The sequence below is a fragment of the Hyperoodon ampullatus genome (assembly GCF_949752795.1).
Source record: "Hyperoodon ampullatus genome assembly, chromosome: 1".
NCBI lineage: Eukaryota > Metazoa > Chordata > Mammalia > Artiodactyla > Ziphiidae > Hyperoodon > Hyperoodon ampullatus.
In genome coordinates this window covers 70449085-70471694 of record NC_136914.1, presented here as the reverse complement: position 1 = coordinate 70471694, position 22610 = coordinate 70449085, and the positions used below count along the sequence as shown (strand labels likewise).

At 40.7% G+C, this 22610-nt stretch overlaps 1 protein-coding gene across 7 annotated transcripts in view; it reads right to left on the bottom strand.

Moving 5' to 3' along the window:
* Window positions 1-4007: 4007 nt before the first annotated feature.
* Window positions 4008-22610, bottom strand: part of NRG3 (neuregulin 3) — a gene marked incomplete at both ends in the record, with an annotated part of 1082027 nt that continues 1063424 nt past the window's right edge. For 2 of the 7 annotated variants that reach the window (XM_079713076.1, XM_079713077.1), the window contains 4 exons: window positions 4008-4515; window positions 4759-4830; window positions 10547-10696; window positions 15008-15135. In XM_079713076.1, coding sequence (XP_079569202.1) covers window positions 4008-4515; window positions 4759-4830; window positions 10547-10696; window positions 15008-15135 — 858 coding nt within the window. Of the gene's footprint in view, window positions 4516-4758; window positions 4831-10546; window positions 10721-15007; window positions 15136-22610 lie in introns of all 7 variants that reach the window. The other 5 variants (XM_079713078.1, XM_079713080.1, XM_079713079.1 and 2 more) reach the window with 3 other exon arrangements.

Genomic DNA, 22610 nt, shown 5'->3' with positions numbered 1-22610 from the left:
ATGAAGCAAAAAGAAAACCACCAAAATAATCAAACTAAATGTAATATATATATATATTTTATACATACATATATACTTATATATGTATGTGTGTGTGTGTGTGTGTAGTCACAGTAGGAAACAGATTATTATGAGAGAATGATGTTGATCGTAAGGAATGAATTTCTTCCTTTACCCTCACTATTTCTTTAAAAGGGAAAGAAAGAATAAAAGAGGAAGAGATAAAGCTTATTTAAAGGCCTCATTTCCCATGACATATTGGGATGCATTTAAAATTGAGAACAGCCCAGAAACATTGTACCGTTCTTTCTTGGATGAAGACTGAATTTCTGTAGACTAAAGTACAAACAGAGTACAGACGTGCTATCATTGAATACACTGTACTGAATCTATACAATTGAATAATAATTTAAAAAGTATTCTTTATATATAAAATGTTTCCTGGATACCAAAAGCTCAAATAAAAACCCCACCCCTCCTGCTGTGTTCCTAGGTATACTATATACTCATTTGGGAAATGTTTCCTAGCACTTGTCTAAGGGCAATATTTTCTGGTTTACAGGACTGGAATCAAAGGTGTCACCATCCCCCCTCACTTAGGGAGTCATGGTTTCCTGTAGCACCATACTGCAAGGTAAGTGTGAGTGACTGCTGCATACATCAAGCATATTCTGGTGGAGACCTGGTTATTGAGAGCTTTAGCCGTAGTCGCCAAAAGCCCCACTCAAATTGTAGCTGTCAGTCAATTCAGAAGCCAGTGATCATTCTCTGGAAATCTGCTTGGCCTTTCTGTTCTCTTTTTGGTAGGCCTGATATGTTATGATCAAAACAGGTTAATTGTGGAGTCCTGAAAATAGCACTGTTTCTCCTCCAGAGGACCTTGCTATTGCTGCTTGGAAATTATGTAAATCTTTGGAGATTTGATCTATCTACAAATATTTAGTCCTTCACCCATAGCAAGGTAGATATTGGACAAGAGTGTAAAACATAGAGCACTTAATGTGCATACAAAAATCAGAGAATTTAGATGCCAATTCTCCAACATAATTTCCACTATTTCTCATTAGCATAAAATTGTTCATATATTTTGAACAACAGCATTCTATAGAAGTGACTGGCAAATCAGAATAACACACACTTTATAAAAAAAAGACATCAGATGATGCAGAGTGAAAAATAATGAGTGACATTCATTCTCCAGTAAATAACGAATATGTAACTAACTTAATTACCAAATCTCCCAATACCTAGTCACATAACAAATACAGGGAAAATGAAGCAAAATCAAAAGTGTCTTGTAGAAATAAACACTTCTCTGTAGGCACGTGAGCTTGAAGGACAAGGTATCGATGTCTCCAGGTGTTGGCCACATTAGATCAACTTTGAAAGTCTTGATGCTATCAGCACTTGTCTGCTGGTGCCCAAAGAGGTGCTTTTTGAGTGTGGACCCTTTTCACAGGAGAGCTTCATATTCCAAAAGGAGACAAATGACCACTGAAAGTGACCATTAATAATTGTTCTTTACAGAGGATTTTTGTCTCTACTATCAATTTGGACATAACTTTATCTCTAAATTTTACATCGGGCCGCCAGTGGATGTGTGTAACTTTCATACATTTTAGAACACACGAGGCTGTTTATAATCACATAATATATAGTGCTACTTTAAAAAAAAAATAAGGTGTCGGATCAGGACTTAAGTTTGATTGACAACCTTCGATCTCCTTAGAGCAAAAGATATATTAATATAACTGCAGTGAAAGATGTTAAAAAAGAAATAACTGCACTGAGTCACAAAATACACAAACTCCTAATTAGGTGGATTCTGTATGAATCCGTTTAGATATGCAACATGTAGCATTTTAGTGAAAAACCCAAGACAAGGTTGACTTGGGAGGACTTCCAGTGAATGTTTGATAATTGTAATAAATTTCAACACAATAGCATATCGAATATGCAAGTTATGGGGTTTTTATACACCAGTTAATTAAAACCATTTTTCTAAAATTTTCCCAAAGATATACTATTTCTAAATGAGAATTTAGATAATTGAGACATTGAAAAGTTGTAATAATCCTTTTTAAGAGTCTAGTATTACCTCTATATTCAAAACAAAGGAACAATAGTGGGACAACTAAGGAACACCATGAAGCTTTTGTTAAATATAAAACACATTTCTACCAAAATGTTTTCAACATTTGAGACTTTTGAATTTCCACTAAACAGTGTTGATAAGAACACAATGTTCTTTATTTTCCCTGTAATGCATTATGTCTGTTTATGTCTATTATCAAAGAAAGAATGTTCTCAGAGAGCAATTTGCAACGTATTTTAAACAGAAACAGCTTAACCTTAAATAAGAATTGTGCATATTCAATACTTGATTCAGAAATAGTTACATTCCTTTTCAGTGGAATGTGAGTCTTCCACAGGAAGTTTTAATCAAGGTTTTCCCAAACTTCAGTAAAAGAAATCTTTTATATACTTTCAAATACTATGCCTTTTTATTTAAAACAGTGTAAACATAACAACTCAACACCACCAATAATTGGAAAAAACTGGTTATATGAACACTAATGTCCTTGAATGCCCCATGAAAATAAGGGTAAATAAAACAGACAAATCTTCAGAAGTTTCAGTTCACCTTAGCAGTGGTAAAAATATTGCTTTATTCCAAATGAACATACAACACAATTTACTGTTCTTTGTGGGGGGGCTTCCTGTGAACTGAATAGGCTGGGCTTTGTGATTTCAACAATTTATTCTTTCCATATTAACCACAGAAGCCAATGTCTTGGTCCACGTGTAGTAGACTTGCTACCAAAAGTAATGAGGAAAATGAGAAAACAAAGGGTAACTAACTATCAATTTGATCATTGGCTTGTATAAATAATTTAAGTATGCAGGATTCAAAATACACATCCCCAACTCGCCTTGTGATACTGACATCATTAATGAGCCAATAGCTGTTCCTCTCAAAAATATTCACATCAGAAAATAGTCTAGACATTGTCAAGAGTTTTATAGGACCCCACCATGCACGTGACCTTGATTTACTAACTGAACTTCATACTTAATGGAAAAATTTAAAGCGAACAGATCTAAGAGGGAAATTTTTTCTGAATATTAGATTCCCTGATGTTTCAGAACAAATTTGAGCAAGCTTAACACACACACATGCACACACATACGCACAATGAACATATGTGCATACAGCATACCGGTGCTCGAGTGAGCAAGCCCAGACACACACGCACACAGGCACGCACACTGAGAAATGCTCCTCTGGAGCCCCTAAACGATCTCAAACAAAAACATTTCTATTAGCTATTAGCATGATTTTAGTGACACGACAGTGTGATGTTTTTGTCTCTTTTTCTGTAATAATTTCTTACCTCCCTCTGAGATTCTGTGCCTTCAAATTTCAGAGGAAGCTGGCACGTAAGAGTGGCTAAGATTGCCCCATGACTCCCTCTGTCTCCTGTCCCTCTCCTTCCAGAGTCTTTGTGACGTTCTTCAAAAAGTAAGTAGAAAACACTACATTTGTTGACGTGACATAACCTGTGATGAGGCTGTCGAGTGAATAGAAATTTAGGGATTGGCAAGCCAGATGGCAAGGGCCACCTGCTCACTGGCATGTCCACCCTTGGTATACATCTCTTCTCTTTGAAACCGGGTAACTGCCAGCACTTTTTTATGAGGTCACTGGCACTGTGGGGCTGAGAGTCTGAATTGCCCACATCTAAGAGCCAAAGAGGACAGTGTTGGGACTAAATGAAATTGTATTCAAAATTCTACCCAAAAGCTTTAGTGGTAAGCTTTATCCCTCCTGAAACGTTTCTTTCCCTTTAAAAAAATATTTTGTTAAAAAACACTATGAGGGTGATAGACTATTTGGTTTCTTCTAAGTAGATGCTCTTAAATTAATGCATATAAATAATTTGTATTTAATCTCCTCTCTTTCCTGTCGAGCAAAGCATAGAATGCACAGATTCTTACATCTCAGGTCACTTGGTCAATGCAGGGTCTCTTTGTATTTCATTTCTTAAGACAAATTGGGCCTCTCGTTCTGATTTGGCTGTGGAACTCAGGGGGAGAAAGGCTGTGTTTTCACTCACACTGTCCTCGGTTTCTACGCTGGCCAGTTCGTAGTCTTCTGACCGCCTGGCACCAGTCAGAATTCGGATCTGCTCCTGGACAGTTTCTAGCAATATTTCCACTTCTTGTTGTTCTGCTATAAGACAATCGCTGACTGGAATACTCACATTGACAATATCAGCAGAGTAGGAGTTTTTGCACCATTTGATGCTTTTGACTTCAGAAATCCCTGGCATTTGCATGCAGGTTTCCTCTAGACCCACTGAGGGGATGATGGGCACGGAACTGGCCCTTGGGGATGAATATCCCATCAGGTCCGTTTGATCCAAGCTATTAAAATAGGAGTTTGTCTCTCTCGAAGGCAGTTGCATATTTATTGATGCATTTTGTTGGGTTGTTAAACCACTGGATGAATACCTGAAGAAGAAACAAAGTGTTACATATTCTGCACTCTTCCCAGCTTCCTGAGAGCACTATTCAGTCAACAAAGCACTTTCCACATGCACCATCTCACTGAATTCTCACAGCAACCCCATGAGACGGATACTATGTTCCCAGTTAAACAGAGAAGTTAACTGAGGCTCAGATAGGTGAAGTGACTTGCCCAAGGTCACACAGAAAATAAGTGACAGACTGAGACTCAAACCCAGATCTTCTTACTTTAAGTCCAGGGATCTTTCAACACACCACAGCTGTATAGGCAGGTGGGATATAGTCTTCCTGACCTCTATCCTAGAATACAAAGTAAATGGGGATTGAGCAGGTAAGTGTGGCCCTTCCATAGTGACAAACAGGAAACCCATAATGGCATTACTCCACTCCATCAACCTGACCACCCTCTCAGCCCTGGTTTAGTCCAGTGTAGACTCCTTGTGGCCACCCTAGGTGGAGGCAATCAGGAAGCCCAATATTAAGTATCAAGGTACTAAAGTCCTGAGTTTCTCTGCTTCACACTGACTTTAGGGGGACCAAATCCAATTTCCACTGGCACTCTGCTTGGTAAGAACTGCCTCACTGCCAGTTTGCTGAGCCTAAAAGATGGGATGAGAGGCATACAGTTCCTCTGTCTGCCCAAGATGAACAGGAAGTGAGTTCCACAGGGCCTTGACATGGTTTCTGGAGCCAAGTAAGGTAGTTCATGGGTGCATGTTAATGACTTGTTGAGAACGCCATTGTGCCATTCCAAGTGGCTTAAATATGCCAGAACCTGGCTGGCCACCCTCTTGCTTGTTCAGAGCTAGTGAATTTTCCTTTGCCTCTGAACTTTCCAGTGCCAAAAAGTGAGGCAGGGATATCGTAGGTTCACAGAAATGTAGTTTGGGGACTTGAACAGTAGTATTTATTCTACTTCTCAATTATTTTTCCTCAATTTTAACCTTAAACATTAAAATTTAAGCATAATCTAAATGCATTCATCCTCAATATAATGAATCTCATTCCCCTTGTCTTACATTATAATGTAAATAAAAATCATGTTTATACATGGAAAGAATAATTGCAGTGAAGTGTGTTGCATACTAAATATTAGAAACCTTTATTGTAAAGACAAGATGGGAGCAATGTAGAGATCTGTCTTTCTGCCAGACAGTGTGAAAAGATAGGGAACAAATTTAGGTGTTATTGTGTTCTACCCTCTCTTACTGAGCCTAGTACGGAGTTGGCAATCAATAAATTTTGATGGAACGGACTCAGGAATACATGAACAGATCTTCAAGGTAAACACTCCCTTAATATCCCAGTTAACAACAAGAGCTAACAAACATTCACATAGAGCTTTCAGAAAGCACTTTCACCTCTAATTACCTCCACTGATTTAAAAACAAAAACTGTGTGGTTTATTTATTACCACATAATGGATAAATAAACTGGACTAAGGAATACCCAAAGGGCTTGCCCCAAATTACACCCTTGGTAAGCAGCAGAGGAAGAAGTTAAACCCACGTTGTCTTATTTTAATTGTTACTATGAAAGCCAGAAATGAGTGGGCATCTCAAACCTTTTTTGAGATGTAAAATCTTTACCTGCACAAATTATATAGCCACATACAAAGAAATTCCCTGGGGGACCTCAACGACTTTCTCCTTAGTGTTCTATGACTGAAAATCTGAACCTAAAGTTTCTGATCAATGAATCAATTTCAACAAGAAGAAAGGGGACAAATTGCAGGCTTTTGTGTTCTTTCCTTAGCACGATTAACGTGTATGAAGATACAGAATGTCTGCTATCAGATTCACCAATGGCACAGAAATTTAATGAGGATAAAATCGTCTTTCACATGGACCATCATCAGAGTGTATCAGTGAGTAGAATCTAACAGGTTGAAATGTGATGGTGATAGTGCCAATTCTTAATACCTGGATCTAAACATTATTTGTAAAAATGATGGATAAAGGTGTAAGTATCTTAGAGGATTCAGTCAATTGTTGATGCAAGTGCACAACGTGACATGATGTTGAAAAAATTAATAGTCTTGTTCAGGCTTCAGAGGCAACAGTAGGCCTCTGACTAAACAAAGACCCTGAAAGGAGCTACATACCGAACTGCTGGACTACATGCAGGTCAGCAGAAACGGTGCTAACAAGTCTTGGGAACCAACAGATAAGGAAGGGAGTAAGTCACGAAGCTTCCTGGGCCTTGGGAATCTGGCCAAATCCCGGGGATCAGTGAACATTCTGAGACTTACGACTAGAGATCAGAGCATTTATGATAATAGCCAGAGCTGCATATTTGCACGTAAGCTGATGATTATCAGCTTGCGGCTTGGCATTAAAAGCAGGACTCCTTCCGGCTGCACTCTGACCTCTCATCCATGGAGTGGACGCACCGCCCGGGACCTTCCAACTGGGACTCCAAATTGCTGTTCAAGGGACGTCACAGCGTTGCTTGCATCTGGATGTAGGTACTTCCCCAATTTGGTGATTGTAAATACATTTATTTCTTACTATTTTGCTTATCTCTGTGTTATAACTAACGTAACAAGCTTTCTTATTTCTTACTTAATTAAGTGTTGAGTGGTTATTTTGCCAACAAATCCTCCAAACTTGAAACTGAAAGTAAGTCTTTCGGCAAAACACATGACTAAGAAGTAATCGAAGGCAATTCAAGCCAAACTTGGAGCAGTCTTCTAATATGCCTGCGTGCTGACTGAAGGAGTCGACTTACACATCATCTCACAAGCCAGGTATGGATCACATGCTGGCAACAACTGAAATCTAAAATGCTGCCCTAACATGAAGATGCACTTTAAACAATTAGAACTCTCCAAAAATGTGATTGTGTTTTGGATCAGAGAGGATTTCAAGTCTCACCACTATTACATGCTCTGGAATCTTAGGCAAACACAGCAGCCTTACCTTAATTCTCTCATTAATTAAAACCATCAGGTAGCAATACTGATCTAGAGGGACTGCTCTGAGGACTCAGTGAAGTAATGCCTCTTCACTATTCCAGTACAGGCACATTACTAGTCCTCTCTCCCTTCCTAGAGTTGCTCTGAGTGTCCTAGCACTGGTCTTTGATTAGGAGGTGATACTACTCTCCAGAAGTTTGAGAGTTACATTTCTAGGTATGATTCTTGATTAGAAGATACTCAGAGTTCTGTATCCCTTCAGAGTCAATGACTCTGTCACACCTTTGATCCATGAGCTTGTCATTCATTGACTGTAAAACACCAGTTTGGACCGGTTGGACTGCCTTTCCTCCAATCCCTCAACAAAGTAATCACAAGTATATTTCCTCTGTAACTATGTGAGTCAAAGCATCCTTTTAAAGAGGGAAGATTTCAACAGTTAGTCATTTGGTTTGATTCCCAGTAATTCAGGGGTCAGGCCAAGAAATCGGTGTTTCCCCAGAGGACTCCAAGACCCAGTTCTTGGTGCATATGGAATTAGAATGAACTGACAAAATTGAAGCAATCTACTTCTCCTTCTGGAGCCATACAATTAGAGATTCCATTTACACATCACCATCCATGACTGTGATTTTTCTTTACATTCCTTTCCTGGTTTAGTGGTTTATTTAGTCAGAAAGGCCTGTATTCAATCCACTTCTTTTATGTGGGCTATCCCACCTTGGGTTAAATTCTGCTATCTTTAGTGTGTTCATCGGTACACTTCCTGAAGAATAACTGAATATAAGTTTGTAAAGTTGCTATTTAAGTGAGGTGGATAATCAGTATGTTTTGATCCCTTCTACTTTGAAGGTAGCAATCTAACTTGTGATTCCATCTCTTTCTGTCTAGTACATGATTCCATTAGTTTGATTTGCCCGACATAACCCAGTTCACAGCTCTGTGAGCCACTGCTATGGCTGTCATCAATCCACTGATCAGGGGAAAGGCTCTTGAAGAAGTTCCTGTCTACCTGACTCCCTCCTCAAGCTTCACTAAGTCAGGCACTAGGTTCAAGCTGGGTTGAAATTAGTGTCAAGGAGAGACATCATATACACCGGGAATCTAACTAGCAGACAGCACCCACATGCTTGATAAACAAGCAGCAGATGGCTCTTATAAATTCATTCACTCCCCCTCCAGGCTAGGGCCAGATTTGAAGAGGGCCTTTAGCTGTGAAATTCTATTACCAATCCCATTTCCAGTCCGGAGAGACGGTCAGTCCCCCAGGAGTGGGAAATAGCTGTTGTCAAGAATTGAGAAAGAGATTGCTCCCTGAGACTCATTGGGCCGAGCACACAGTGACTTAGAGTCACCATTTATCAACATCAGGTGCATATCACATAGGAAAATACAGGTGGCTAGCCAATTGGAGAGAATATTCCAAACCCAATGATGATTGAACCAAAACAAAACAATAGCCATAACAGTGCCCAACAGAAGAAAGACAGCACGGGCTGGGTTCTCTCTCCACTCACAAAATCTCTAACTTGATTTCACCTCACTCATTCTCACTCCAACGTTCACCCCGGGGTGGGGGGGGAAGAAACCTAAGTAACAGATATTATTAGTGATTTCAGAAGAAAAGTAATTATGAAACATAATTAATTTTAGGCTAAATGCAAGCCCCTTTTCCAGATATAAGGCAAAGAGAAATGCAAACTACTTCTTGACTTGCATTATACATTTTGGACAACTTAGCTGTTACGTTGAATGTGTAAATCTCACCTCAGATCTTACCAAATATATTTTACAGTCTATTTGGAATTGCTTCAAAATTACAAAATCCAGACACAGGCTATTTATTTCCTATCTTCTAGTATTCCTACAGAAATCGGTTGCTGAGATTCGTCAGACATGGCATTGTTGCATACATATCACCCAGAAGAAAAGACAAAGGTAAGCGTCTGGGGCAGACCTCAAAGCTGCTTTGGCTTTTAACTTGCTACAGACAGGGTGGAAAAATCACCCAGACCACAGCAGCAAAGAAGCCTAGCCTGGCTGATTCAGAGAGAGAAACACTAGATGCAACAAGAAGCTGGCTTGAGTGAGGAAATGGATTCTTGGAATTTCTGGAGTAAAGCCTGATTGCACTGCTCCTGAAATTAATGAGAATAATGGTTCCTGTGACAATAGCTACAGGTACCCCTTCTCTGTTTACCATGTGTCAGGTACAAGCTTTTGACACATGTAATTTCTTTTTAATCTGCCCAACAACCCTCAGGAAAGCTGGTATTATTTTGTTCAATTTATAGACGAGAAAACGTAAGCTCAGATGTTAAAACTTTCTCAAATCCCTACAAGTAGTAAGGGGCAAAGATGAGATTTGAAATTCAGTCAGTTTTGACAAGGGCTGCCATACTGGGTTGAACAGCTTATGTCGGTTAGGTGAGTGGTGGCTAAAATTCATTCTACACTCCACTCACCATGCTATGAGCCCTATGAGGGTCTGTGTCCACTGAGAGGAAGGGACACTTTTTACACTGCAAGGATGAGCAACAGCCATGGAGTCCAAAGCCAATTTTTCCATCCCTGCACTGTGAATGAAACTAGAGATCTGAGTTCAGCTAGTTGTGCCTTGACAATACTCTGTCAACACTGACTGAGACTTGTTCAAGAATGCTCGAAGGAACAGATGCTATATATATGTTACAGGTTTTTGTTACGGTATTGTCCACAATAGTGATTAGAGAATTAAGCACTTTTTTTTCCAAACCTAAGGATGAAGGAACACGTTAGTTGTCCTAAGAAATCTCTGTTTTAAAATCAGACACATTCCCAGTTATTTTAGCAACTGCAATAATCACATAGTGTCTAGATGTCTATACACTTACTTTCTTCTTAATGCTGTATATCTTTTCCATCTACCATTTCCCTAATATCTATTTCCATTGTATCTGTTTTTTAAAGTTATTCTTTGGTGGAACAAAGGTGGAAGCAAGCATAAATAGCCAAATAATGATGAAATCAGTGAATAAAACCCCAAGGAACATAATAACTCAATTTAAAACGATATCATTCATAACACCCTCCCTAAATTCCATTGCTTTTAAGACCTACCCTTGGCAAGGTATCGTATCCTGGTCTGGGATCCTTGATTCCTCGAGTTGCTGATATGCTGGTCCCACGATTCCGCCCAACCTACTTCGGGGTGAGGGGGGTGTCCTTCTGAAGGCATTCCTATGGAGCATACCACTCTTTTGCCCTGGACTGCAGCAAGAAGAGAGAGTCCTGCTGGTGGAAAGAAAACCAACAAACAAATTGATCATAGCAATAACCTCACAGGTGGCTGCTGAAACTTTTCAAGCACTGCATTTCCACCCTAGATCCTCAAAGTTCTAGGTCAGGCTCCATCCATGCCTGTAGCATATCTGTTAGGAGGGATTGGAAGTTGCTGATCTTTGTTTATCTTTGGAGAGACTGAGAAGAAAAGAAGTTCCAGTTCCTGTGTTTCTGGCTTTCCAGTCTGGAGCACAATGGACTAAAATAACACCAGCTTTCCAGCCAACGAGGTGCGCTTGAGGCATTCTCCCTTATTATCCAAGCTACAAAATTGCCTTTAATAGAAATAAAAATGGCCTTGTTATTAAACACTGCCAAGAACTAAACTCAGGAAGCCTTACGGACTTTATGGGGAAAATTTCACTTGTGTTAGTGGTAGAATAAACTAACCTTATTTTAATTGCCTTTCTCTCCTTAATATATATGTTACTTTTGCAGTTCACTGTCTCAAATTTTCGCAAATCCTGAGGACCTAAATTATTTTTCTTTTGAGTTTGCTTTAACTTTCTTTAATTGAATGAAAGATTCTTTAAATTCTATAGTGCTTTACAATTTTCAAAAGTTTCACACACATGATTTTATATAATCCCATAATAACCCTTTGAGTTTGCTTTTAATAAACATCTGATCGTATATTTTGCTTGACCCATACACCCAAATAACCATGCCAGATGCCATCAAAGGGCAAGGCATAAACGGGATATAACGCAGGTAAGATCCCTACACAGATCACGTTAGACAAAGAACTAGACTCTTTACAGAAATCAATTACTAATTTGACGCATTACTTATTCCATATCCATTCCTCCCTCCACCCCACTGAATTTACCCTACTACCATGTGAACTGTGAGAACTTTGTTCCTGTGCAGACATTCCATGAGATGCCAATAAGGGAACTTAGAATTTTTGTGTTCCTACTCATTTAGCTCTGAAAATAGCAATAAAACCACACACAGAAACAGCAAAAACATTTTCAAAATTTCAGTAAAGTTCTAAAGGAACCAGTCCCCCAAATGAATTTTACGCATATTAATACATTATTTGGAGTTCTGTAAGTTTTCCCTCCACTAACATTCCTGTTATTTCCACTTAATAAATACAAAACTTCTCAAATATTATTTAAGGTCAGAATTTGAGAACCCGACAAATGAGTGCTAGTAGCCACCTTCCTGGTTTGGGCAAGGTGAAATGATCACACTTTATAACTTCATATTCGTCAAGCCCAACATTAACTTCCTGAGTTTGTGCAAACACCAGATCATACCTGGCAACGTTATTACAACTTCATTCTTCATCATAATATTTCTGGGACCTCTAGTTAGGTCACTAAACCAACGAGTTTAAGGAGCTCTATAATAACTAATTTGTTTCCCTCCCTTCCGGCTTCTATCTATACCATCCAGTGGCAATTGTGGAGTCCACAGCGTAGTCAGGCCTGGATGCTAGAATTAGCTGCATCAGGTCTGTATGATACTGGGGAAAGTACTTGTATCAGTCAGAGTCCTGGGGGGAAATAGATGGCACTCTATATTGGGTCATTTGGGAAGATTTTGCTATTTACAAAAGTGTGTTCACTGTTTGAGAAAAAAAAAATTACAGGATACTACTGTACATAAGGGCTGGTAACAATGGGAAGCTGTTACCATCCCCGTAACTGAAAGGACAAGGGGAAGGAGTAGTTACCTGACTGAAGAGAGAAAGGGCTTGTAAGAAGAGGACCTCTTGGCTAGTGCTAGAAACAGGGCTGTAGTTGAGGCAACCAGGCAGGGAGGGAGGGGGCAGAAGTGCTAGGACCTCACTGGCCTCTGCCCTTCCATAGCTTGCCTGTGCATCAGAAGAAACCAACAGAAGCCCAAAGGCAAGTGAGCCTGCTGCCCTCTTAGTGCACAAGGCAAGGCAGAAAAAGATAAAGCCTAGAGATGGGTGGAAGAGATGCAAATAAAGGTATTAGCACTTGTTTAGGTATTTTCATAGTATTGCTATGGGGATTTAAAAAGTATGTAAAGTGCTTAGCAGGGAGTCTGGCACTTAGTAGCTGCTCAACAAAGTAAATTCCCTTGATTCCTCTGCCCAAACTGACAAAGGCTCATACTAATCACTGAAAACCCTGGACTTATTTCACCTTAAAAAACCTACATGTGCTGTCTATAAATGAGTTATATTGCCAAAATATAATGTAATAAGTATAACATGACATAATAGATTTCTTCTTTAAAAAGAAAGCGGGTTTTTTTTTTTTTTTGGACTAAACATGAGAAATAGTGGCTTTGAATTAACAGCTTTGTTTCATAAATGAGTTATCCAAATGAGTCATATTTGCAGTGCACAAAAGAAATGAATTATTCATAAAAGTCTACCAGTATGAGCTAGTAACCCATCTTAAAAAACAGTTCTATACCTATTGATCAATCAACTATTCAAGCTTTCTAACCCAGTGGCATTCAGGAAGTTACACAGCAGTTTGCAGGATGTATAAATCAGTGACTAGGTTATCAATCACAAAAACGTTTAAGTCTACTGCATGTTTTACAAAACAAAAGCTATGATATATTGAACTATAATTTACAAAGTTCTAAAAGCACTTTATAAATCAACCCTTGCCTATCTACTATCAGGATGCAATGTATGCCAACAAATACTGCAATGTCATTGAACCAAATAAAAAAGAAGGTCTCTTAGAGACTTCCTTATTTGATCTGTGAGTGATTCCTAGAAACCATAGTAGAAACCAAGTTTAGGAGGAGGTATATCAACAGACAAAACTAGGGGTAGGGTATTTGCAGGTCAAATACATTAGAAGCTATAATTGCTTATCATATCAACTTTAAAACATGTATGACAATATAGTACTTAATATTATACTTAATTATCTTACTTGACTGAATGGGATACCACTTTAACGTGTATTACAATCGGCAGAGGAAAATGCCCTTTTGGAAAAAAAACATCTTCTAAAAGGCCAATAATTTTGTACTTAATTCCGTAATTGAAGAACATCCACTAGGTCCAGTTAACTGAAGTAATCTTTTCGCAGGGAAAGATTTGTAAATGCCCCAATTGATATAAACCAAAAATTGTAGTTAATAACTAAAGCAATTATCCAGTAGCCAAACATATTTCATCCTGTGTTGAAACCTTTTTTTAACTTAACAAACCCTTAGTACCTCAGTCTCTACCCATGTAGATTAAGAATAAAAATCACCATCAAGTACTAATGATTAGTATCAAGAGTAACATGAAAACCTCATAGTAAATGTGGCCAGCATCAAGAAAATCTTTTTTAGGGACTCCCTGAAAGGTGAGGGAGAAGTTAGTTTCCTTGAATAATGCATACTTCTCTCATGGTGATTTTCAAAATATTGCCTACATATATGAAAACCAAGGGTCAACAACATTTATCTTCCATTGCTGGGAACAATTGTTATTTTTTTACCATTTCCATTAAAAATTTTTTTAATCTCCATAATTAAGAATTTTTAAAATACTGTACTTCTTACTAAGAAAAGGAAGCTTAAATCTTTGGACAGCTTCCACAAAGATGACATATCAATACTTTTGGATGCACATAAACAAAATGTCTGTTCCAGCAAGTATCAAATGTTGGCACTTTAGAACAAAACTTTCAATTTTTGGAGTTCCAGATTCCTTATGTATAAACACAGCATGTGACTAGAAGATGCTGAAGAATTTGCTCAGCCTCAGAATGCTGTAAAACTTCTATAAGACAACTTTATTTTTGGCTTTCTCCCCCAAAGAGCCAATTTTTACAGTCAGCTTGTTAAAAAAAAAGTCCCACTCCATTGATAATGGAAGATCTAATAAACCAAAGGGGAAGATTTGCCAGGCTTCTTCCCTCTGGAAAGTTTTGTGTGAGAACCATGTTGGGAGACCTGGAGCATGTCCTATCAGCTGCCTAGGGAAGAATTAGTCATTAAATTTGCAGAAAATCATGTTTTTAATAGTTTTTCAGATTGCAATAGTTTCATTCACTGGTCTGTGTCTGCAGACTTGATGGGTGTTGTTAATAGTTCCTTTAGGCTTCCTCTAGGGGCATTGCTGCCTGCTGGTATCTTTGCTTTGCCTGCTAGGAGCTGCTTGAGCATCCACTGCATGGGGAACTACAGGAGAAGCAAGAACTATCATATCTCCTGAACAATGTTGTCATTCCTCAGCATGTGTTGTCCAGTGTTATACATTGTGTCAACGCACCCATTCCCACCATGATTAGCTACCTGTACCTGTGGTGTTTGACAGATTGGCTTCCTCTGTTGGGAGAAGGGACCTCTGGGAATGACTGGGGGCCGGCAAAACTTGACTCCATCATTTTCTCCAATGCAGTCACGGGATGCCTTTCCGCCTTTGAATACTGTGGGAAATCACATGCACAGAGTTGAGCTGGAGGAGAAGTTATGAAAGCAGGGCCTCTGACACTACAGCTGAGTATCAAAAAGTTACTGGAACTTACCAGTAACTTTTCCACTGGGCACCTGATCAGGAGAATGACAAAAACATCATTTTCATCCTATTTCTCACACACTGAATATGCTCTCCCCTCTTGCCCCCAAAACTCTTTGTGATTAGATAAGGTCCATTCAACAGGGTTCTTCATGTTAGAATCCTAAGTCTATCTTTTTGTTTCAGTCTTTACCCATGGCACACTATGCCTGAGAGCCAAAATCACACATATTTTTTTTATTGGAGTATAGTTGATATACAATATTATATAAGTTAATACAAGGACTTTTTAATTCAATGCACATTTTACAAAAAAAATAATTAGTAGATGAACTACTAGCAATAGGGATTCAATAAATGCTAATTGAGTGAACTTCACAAGTCTCAGATTTATGGAAGGCTTTGATTTAGAGTATCTGCCCACTACTCTCCACTGTTTCTCTCTTTCAGCCTGATAGCAGGTAATTACCATGTCTAATAAGAGAAGTGTGTGAACAGTTTACTCTTTATAGTTATTAAACCTTGGTTTCACCTTTGACTATGAGATATCACAAGGCACAGGGGCCTAAAGAAAACCCTATAGCTATGGCATATTGAGAAAAACTTTGCTCCCAGAGAAATATCACATGGCATCTCAATCAGGCAGCAGTTGTCAAGTTTAACACTCCCTGGACACTTGGCACTTGAACAAGCAACAAGAATTATCAAGTTTCTTTTCTAGAAACACCAATGAAAACTATGCTGAGAAATAACATTTTTTGAAGGCTAATAACCAAATTAGATTTTGAAATCCAGATATTCACATGTAATATATGAACAAGAATTTCACAGAAAAGCAAAGGTATGCAGAATACATGCAAAAAAGTATATAACTGAACTCATTGTAGAGATGAAAATCAGAATAGAGAACGTTAAATTTCAGGAGTATTTAGTAAAGGCAAAGATTCAAGGAAAATAGAGTTGGTGCTAATTTCTTGGGGGTACACATTGGCAATGTGTTGCAAAATATTAAATATAGGTACTCTGATGCAGAGTACTGGTACTCTTTGATGCAGAGTACTATTAGGGATTTCCATCATTAATTGTAAAAGTTGGAAATGATATAATCATCAAAGTATGTCAGTGGTACTATTTTTAATAACAAAACAGAAAACAAACACAAAAGAGAAGCAACTGGAAACAACAGAAATGGCCACAATGAATATTATATAGCCATTGAATAAAATCAAAGTATGGAAAGTATGCATAATATGAACCCACGTGTGCAAATAAGGAAAATGCAGTAAACAGATGTATATATAAGTGTATGTATGTGTGTATATACAAACATATTTAGCTTTGTGTGTGTGTGTATATATATGTATAGATTTTGTATGTACATATACATATATGTGCATGTGTTTGCATGCGTGTGTGTGCACGCAACCACACGGGATGCAGATGGGAAACAAAAGTAAACTATTAACTAGGTGTTATCCTTGGGAAAAAGTATATTGGTGGGTATGGGCTATGGAGACTAGGAAAATTGTCAAGGTTATATAACTTTAAGTTCAAAATCTATAAATTGTTTTCTTTTTAACTACTTCCAAAGCAAACCACATAGTGTTAGTAATGACCACATCTTGAATCAGAATATGAATTCTACAAAATGGACTTAACAGAAGCTATTTAGGCTTCTTGCAAAATGGAGTGAGTTGACATGGAACAAAAAGAAGACATGGAGATAATTTGGAAAAGGTGGTTGTTTTCAACAGCCCCAAGTTACAAAGATCCAGAAAATGATGGAAATACCTTCACATGTACTTCTTTGTTGACTAATTAAGTTGTTTATCATAAATCATCCGTGGAAAAAGTGAATTGAATCAACATGTTATTGAAATGTAGACAACATCCTGAATTTCTATTTCTAGACTTCCAGGTTCTATAAAAGATCTACTAGAATTTTTTTTTTCCTCCCAACTTTTGATAAATTGCTTGAGAAGACAAACTCAGATGGTTGGAAGCCTCAGCTATAGACACAGGTGAGATTATCTAGAAACATCTGTGGCAAATTGGAGGGAGTAACTTCTGTGCTACTTCTGCAGAGGGCTATCAGTGGGCGACATCGGCCAGTGTTTCTAGCACACCCACATTTTCTAGAGAAATTGCCAAATCATTAAAAGTCAGCAGCCCATTCCTTTTTCAAAAACAATGTATGTCAAAAAGCCTAGTTCAGGGCTTCCCTGGTGGCGCAGTGGCTGAGAGTCCGCCTGCCGATGCAGGGGACACGGGTTCGTGCCCCGGTCTGGGAGGATCTCACATGCCGCGGAGCGGCTGGGCCCGTGAGCCATGGCCGCTGAGCCTGCGCGTCCGGAGCCTGTGCTCTGCAACGGGAGAGGCCACAGCAGTGAGAGGCCCGCATACCACAAAAAAAAAAAAAAAAAAAAGCCTAGTTCAGCTTTGGGGCCGTTAGTTCAGAGCCTCTGCTTTGAATGAGACTTTTGATCATGAGAGCTAGAGGGCCTTGTTCAAAATCTGGGATAAAAGTCTTGAATAGAATCAACCTCTTGTTCTGCTTATTCATGGCATTCATAATAGATATAATGCTCTAAATCTTTTCTTTCAAATGCTTAGATTATTGTTACACTATGCAGTTGCTTTCACTGGTATTATTGTGGTCCATTAACACAACTTTGTCTCCAAAATTTATTATTTTGGATGTTTCTCTCATAGCCTTTTTGAGAATTGTTTTCATTTCAGTGGCTACATTTAATCTGAGATGCAGGTTTAAATTGCTGGTATCCCAATCCAAGGTTAGTTAAGACAAGTGGGAACACAAAAAAATCTAATAATTTGGCCATCCTTCAAACTAATATCCCATACATATTGGTTCAAATGAATTTAGACATAGATTCCAGTTTTCAGATCTGACAAAGAGCTTAGAAATCGTCGTTCCTGTCCTTAAAATAAGAAAAGCTGAACAAACAAAATCAATGGCTATTCTTACATCCATCAGATAATTGAGGTTGCAGGGCAAACCACCCCTCTAAAACCTGGAAAGACAAGTGAATACAGAGAATCAGCCAAGATCAGCTTGAGACAGCCTGGGACCTGGGAGCCTTTGCTGCAGTGCCTGCACCTGGACAAACGCCTCCTCCAGCAACAGAATACAAAGAATTTATTCGGGACTAACAATAACCTCGTGCATGCTCAGTGGGGGCAAATTATGAACGACAAGATACAAAACACCAAAAACCCAGCTGTCACTTCTGAGATGTCCAGAGCAAAAGCAGGGTACTGTGCAAGCTCCCTGCTCACAGCATCACCGAGGGGGTGGGCATACCACCTAAGCCGACCCCTGGACCTGCCCCTACCTTCACACCATACAAGGAACCAGCTCGCCCCAGCTCAGGGAGCAAGCAAGGGAAACTGTTACTTGTTCTCACTCCCTCCTGCTGCAGCAGTGAGTCCCAGTAAAGCCTTGCCTGAATCTCTCATCTGGCTTCTTATCAATTTCTATTGATTAAGGAGGCCAAGGACACTGGTCAGTAACATACTTTGTTGTGACTCTGCCGGGACAGTCTCCCATTCCCGGGAGGGGATCTGGGAACCTCCGGGACCCCCGACCACTGAATGCAGCTTCCCAGTGGGTGACAGGCGACCACCTGAACCTCTTGTTTCAGCATCACCACGTTTGGTAAGTCTGCCTTCCTGGCCCCTGAGGACCTCAGTACCCTCATTCAGGCGACGCCTTCCCCCTCCCCTTTGTCCTTTTTCCCTCACCACTTTCCCTTTCCCTCTCCTGAAATCTCTCTACTTCTTTCTCTGTCCTCTCCTACTTCTCTGTCTTATCCTCCCGAGAGAGTGGACGTCGGGCAGCTACAGCATCACTGTTCTCAGCTTGTGAGACCTGCTCCCTCTGGCCGGCCACGGCTCACCTTGACAGGTCACAAGCAGAGGTGGGAGAGGCTTGCCTCACACCAAGCAGACCTTGGTCCAGTGGGCCTTCCCTGATGGGAGACACATGAGAGTGACAGAGGTTCAGTCCTCCTATCATGTAGTGGCTGGACGTCCGATCCTCCCAATATTCTCACCTTTCTTTTCCTCTGCCAAGAGAAGTCTCATTGGGAACAGGCTGAAGCGGCAGATTTCTATATACTGGTGTATGTGTGGGTGGGAGTCCCATCTGTGGGTTGGCGACCCGCAGACGATGTACAACTGGCTGGTTTCGGGGCTTGATCACCCTGGTGGGCAGTGGACAGGGTGCTCCCTCCTTCACTGGCCCTTTCTGGAAGTGCACAGGCTGGTGCCTGAATAGACACCCTCGGGGGGCAGGCTGAAAAGGCAATCGCCTCCTGTCTCTTTTTTTTTCAGTCTTTTCTGTCCTTCCTCTCCTGTCCTCTCCCTTGGTCCTCGTTACCTACACTTCCATCCCCTTCATCCTGGAGACTCCTTGTCTGTGTCACTAACTCTGGCGAGGGAATTCTGTGATCCCCTTTGTCGTTACAGTAGACCTCGACTCCATCCAGCCCCCAGGATCTCTAGTTGTTAGATTCCAGATTTATATGTAAACATGGGAATCCTGAGAGATTCTCCTCTGGGTTGCATTCTTAACAATTGGAGACAGTAAGGAAATAAGCTGATTTTCTTTTGCAACACAGCCTGGTTCCCGTATACCTTGGGTGACCAGAAGTGGCCACGGAATGGATCCCTTAAACTTAACACCATTTTACAACTGGACCTATTTTGTAAGCAGTCTTAAAAATGGGGAGAGGTCCCATATGTGTAGGCCCATACGTGTAGACTCCAGACTGAGGGATTCCTGTTGTTTATATGTAGCCTCTCTCCCTGTGTTGCCCCCAAAAGATTCAGAGCCAGACGTTCTCACAGACCCCTTCTTTCAACTGCCGACTAGCCATCGGCGTACTGAGCCTCCTTCTCGGGCCCCCCTTTCTTCTTCCCCTTCACCATCTTCAACTCCCAGACTCCCACCTTTCCCTGTCAAGTCAGAAACTCAAAAATTGGAGCCCCTCATGTTTCCTCCAATGGGGCTCTGATCAGGTTCAAAGTTAGCCACCACTTTTGCCCCACAAGGCCTTTACCCCCTCTGGGAAGTAGCTAATGGGAATGGAGTGATTACTAGAGTGCATGTCCCCTTCTCGATGGGGGACTTAGGAATCTGTAAAGAGAGGTTTGGCAGGTTCTCACAGAACCCTGACAATCTGAGCCTGACAAATTCATCAGGCTGGGGTTAACATTCTCTCTTACCTGGCAGGACATCATGGTTATTCTGGCCCAGTTGCACCCCAGATGAAAAGGAGCATATACAGAGAAAGGCCAGGGAACACACAGATGGCCTACTGGTCACCTATCCACACCACCAAATTTATCAGGCCGAGCGGGACGCAATCCCAGACCATGACCCACACTGGGACAATGAAGATCGTGTAGGCCAGGCTAGGATGAGACATTATATTACTCATCTATCAGAAGGAATGAAAGGTATAAGGTGAAGCCTGTAAATGACAAGATCCCAGAGGTTACACAGGAAAAAAGATGAAAACCTGAGCCAGGTGACAGAGCCATTCAGGAAGGACACTAATATAGACCCTGAGTCTGCAGAAGGAAGGACACTGTTGGTCATGCATTTTATCACCCAGGCCACTCCTGATATCAGGAGAAAGTAACAAAAGCTTGAGGCTGGGCTGCAAACTCCATGGTCAACCTTGGTAGAGGAGGCCTTCAAGGTTTATGGCAATTGAGACTTAACAGAAGAGGCCAATAAGGATAAGAGGCTGATAAAGAAAATGCAGCTTTTGGCCCCTCTGATCCACCCACCACCTCGAGAGGACCCTAGAAGGCTACGAAGGCTGGACAGACCACCAAGAAGCCGCCTGGGCACAAACCAGTGTGCCTTTTGTTGGAAGGAGGGGCACTGGAAAGGGGAATGTCCTGAGCGCCCTCCTGTGGGATGCCAGAGGGGCAGCCCCAACCCCAGGTCCTTGTGAATCTCTCGGATGAGAGATTCCCACACACCGACTGATGGGGCGAGTGCCTGCCTGGCTCCAGCTCCTATTCGTTCCATCCTCATCACTCCAGTGGAGCCTCAGGTCACCCTTGACGTGGCGGGTAGGAGAACTGAATTTCTTATAGACACTGGAGCCACTTCCTCTGTTGTGACGAGGCCGGCTGGCCCCCTCCCCAACCGTGACTGTACTGTGACGGGAGTTGATGGACAGCCAAAGGTAAGGCAATTTACAGCTCCCCTTGCCTGCAGAGTCGGGTCCGTTATCATTACTCACTCTTTTTTGTATACGCCACAATGCCCTGACCCCCTGCTTGAAGAGATTTGTTAATAAATTAGGAGCTAGTATATTCATAGTCCAATGAGGTAGAAAATTCAAATACAGAATGTGCATCTATTAGTAGCCCCAGATGACCCATGTGATGGTCATCAAAAGATTCCCCAAGACCTCCCTGCAAGAAATTAGAGAACAAGTAGATCCTGCAGTTTGGGATACCTTGGTTCCAGGAAGGGCAAAACATGATTTCCCAATGAAAATAAGATTAAGGCCTAGGGAAAGGCCCCTGAAAGAGACCATATCTTTTAAAGCCTGAAGCCCTGATGGGGATCCAATCACCGCTCACCAAATTCCTAAAACACGGAAACATTAGGCCCTGCTGATCCCCTTGCAACACCCTGATCCTCCCCGTTCAGAAGCCTAACAGGGAGCGTCAGTTTGTGCAAGACTTGCGAGCAGTGAATGAGGCAGTCGTCCCTATTCACCCAATGGTGCCAAACCCATACACCCTCTTTGCCCAAGTATTGGGAAATGCTCAGTATTTCTCTGTTTTGGACCTCAAAGATGCATTTTTCTGTATTCCCCTACATCCAGACTCTCAATACCTTTTTGACTTTGAATGGAGGGACCCTGACACCCTGGAGGCTACCCAATATACCTGGACAGTGCTTCCACAGGGTTTTCGGGACAGCCCCCATCTTTTTGGAAACGTGTTAGCAAGGGAACTGAGGAACCTGAGCCTTGAGAAGGGAACTCTGCTACAATATGTTGATGATTTATTGATAAGTAGTGAGACCAAACAAGATTCAGATCAATATACTGCTAGGGTCCTAAATTTTCTGGCAAAAAGGGCATATAAAGTGTCTCCAACCAAGGCTCCAATCTCACAGCAACAGGTTTAGTATTTAGGATTTGTTTTGACCCCAGAGGAAAGAGCCCTGGCCATAGATAGAAAAACAGTCATTAGTGCACTACCATCTCCAACCACCAAGAGGCAACTTGGAGGCTTTCTCAGGATGGCTGGGTTCTGTCATATCTGAGTTCCAAATTATGGCCTTATAGCAAAACCCCTACAAGAGGTTCTAAAGGGAGAAGAAAGGGAGCC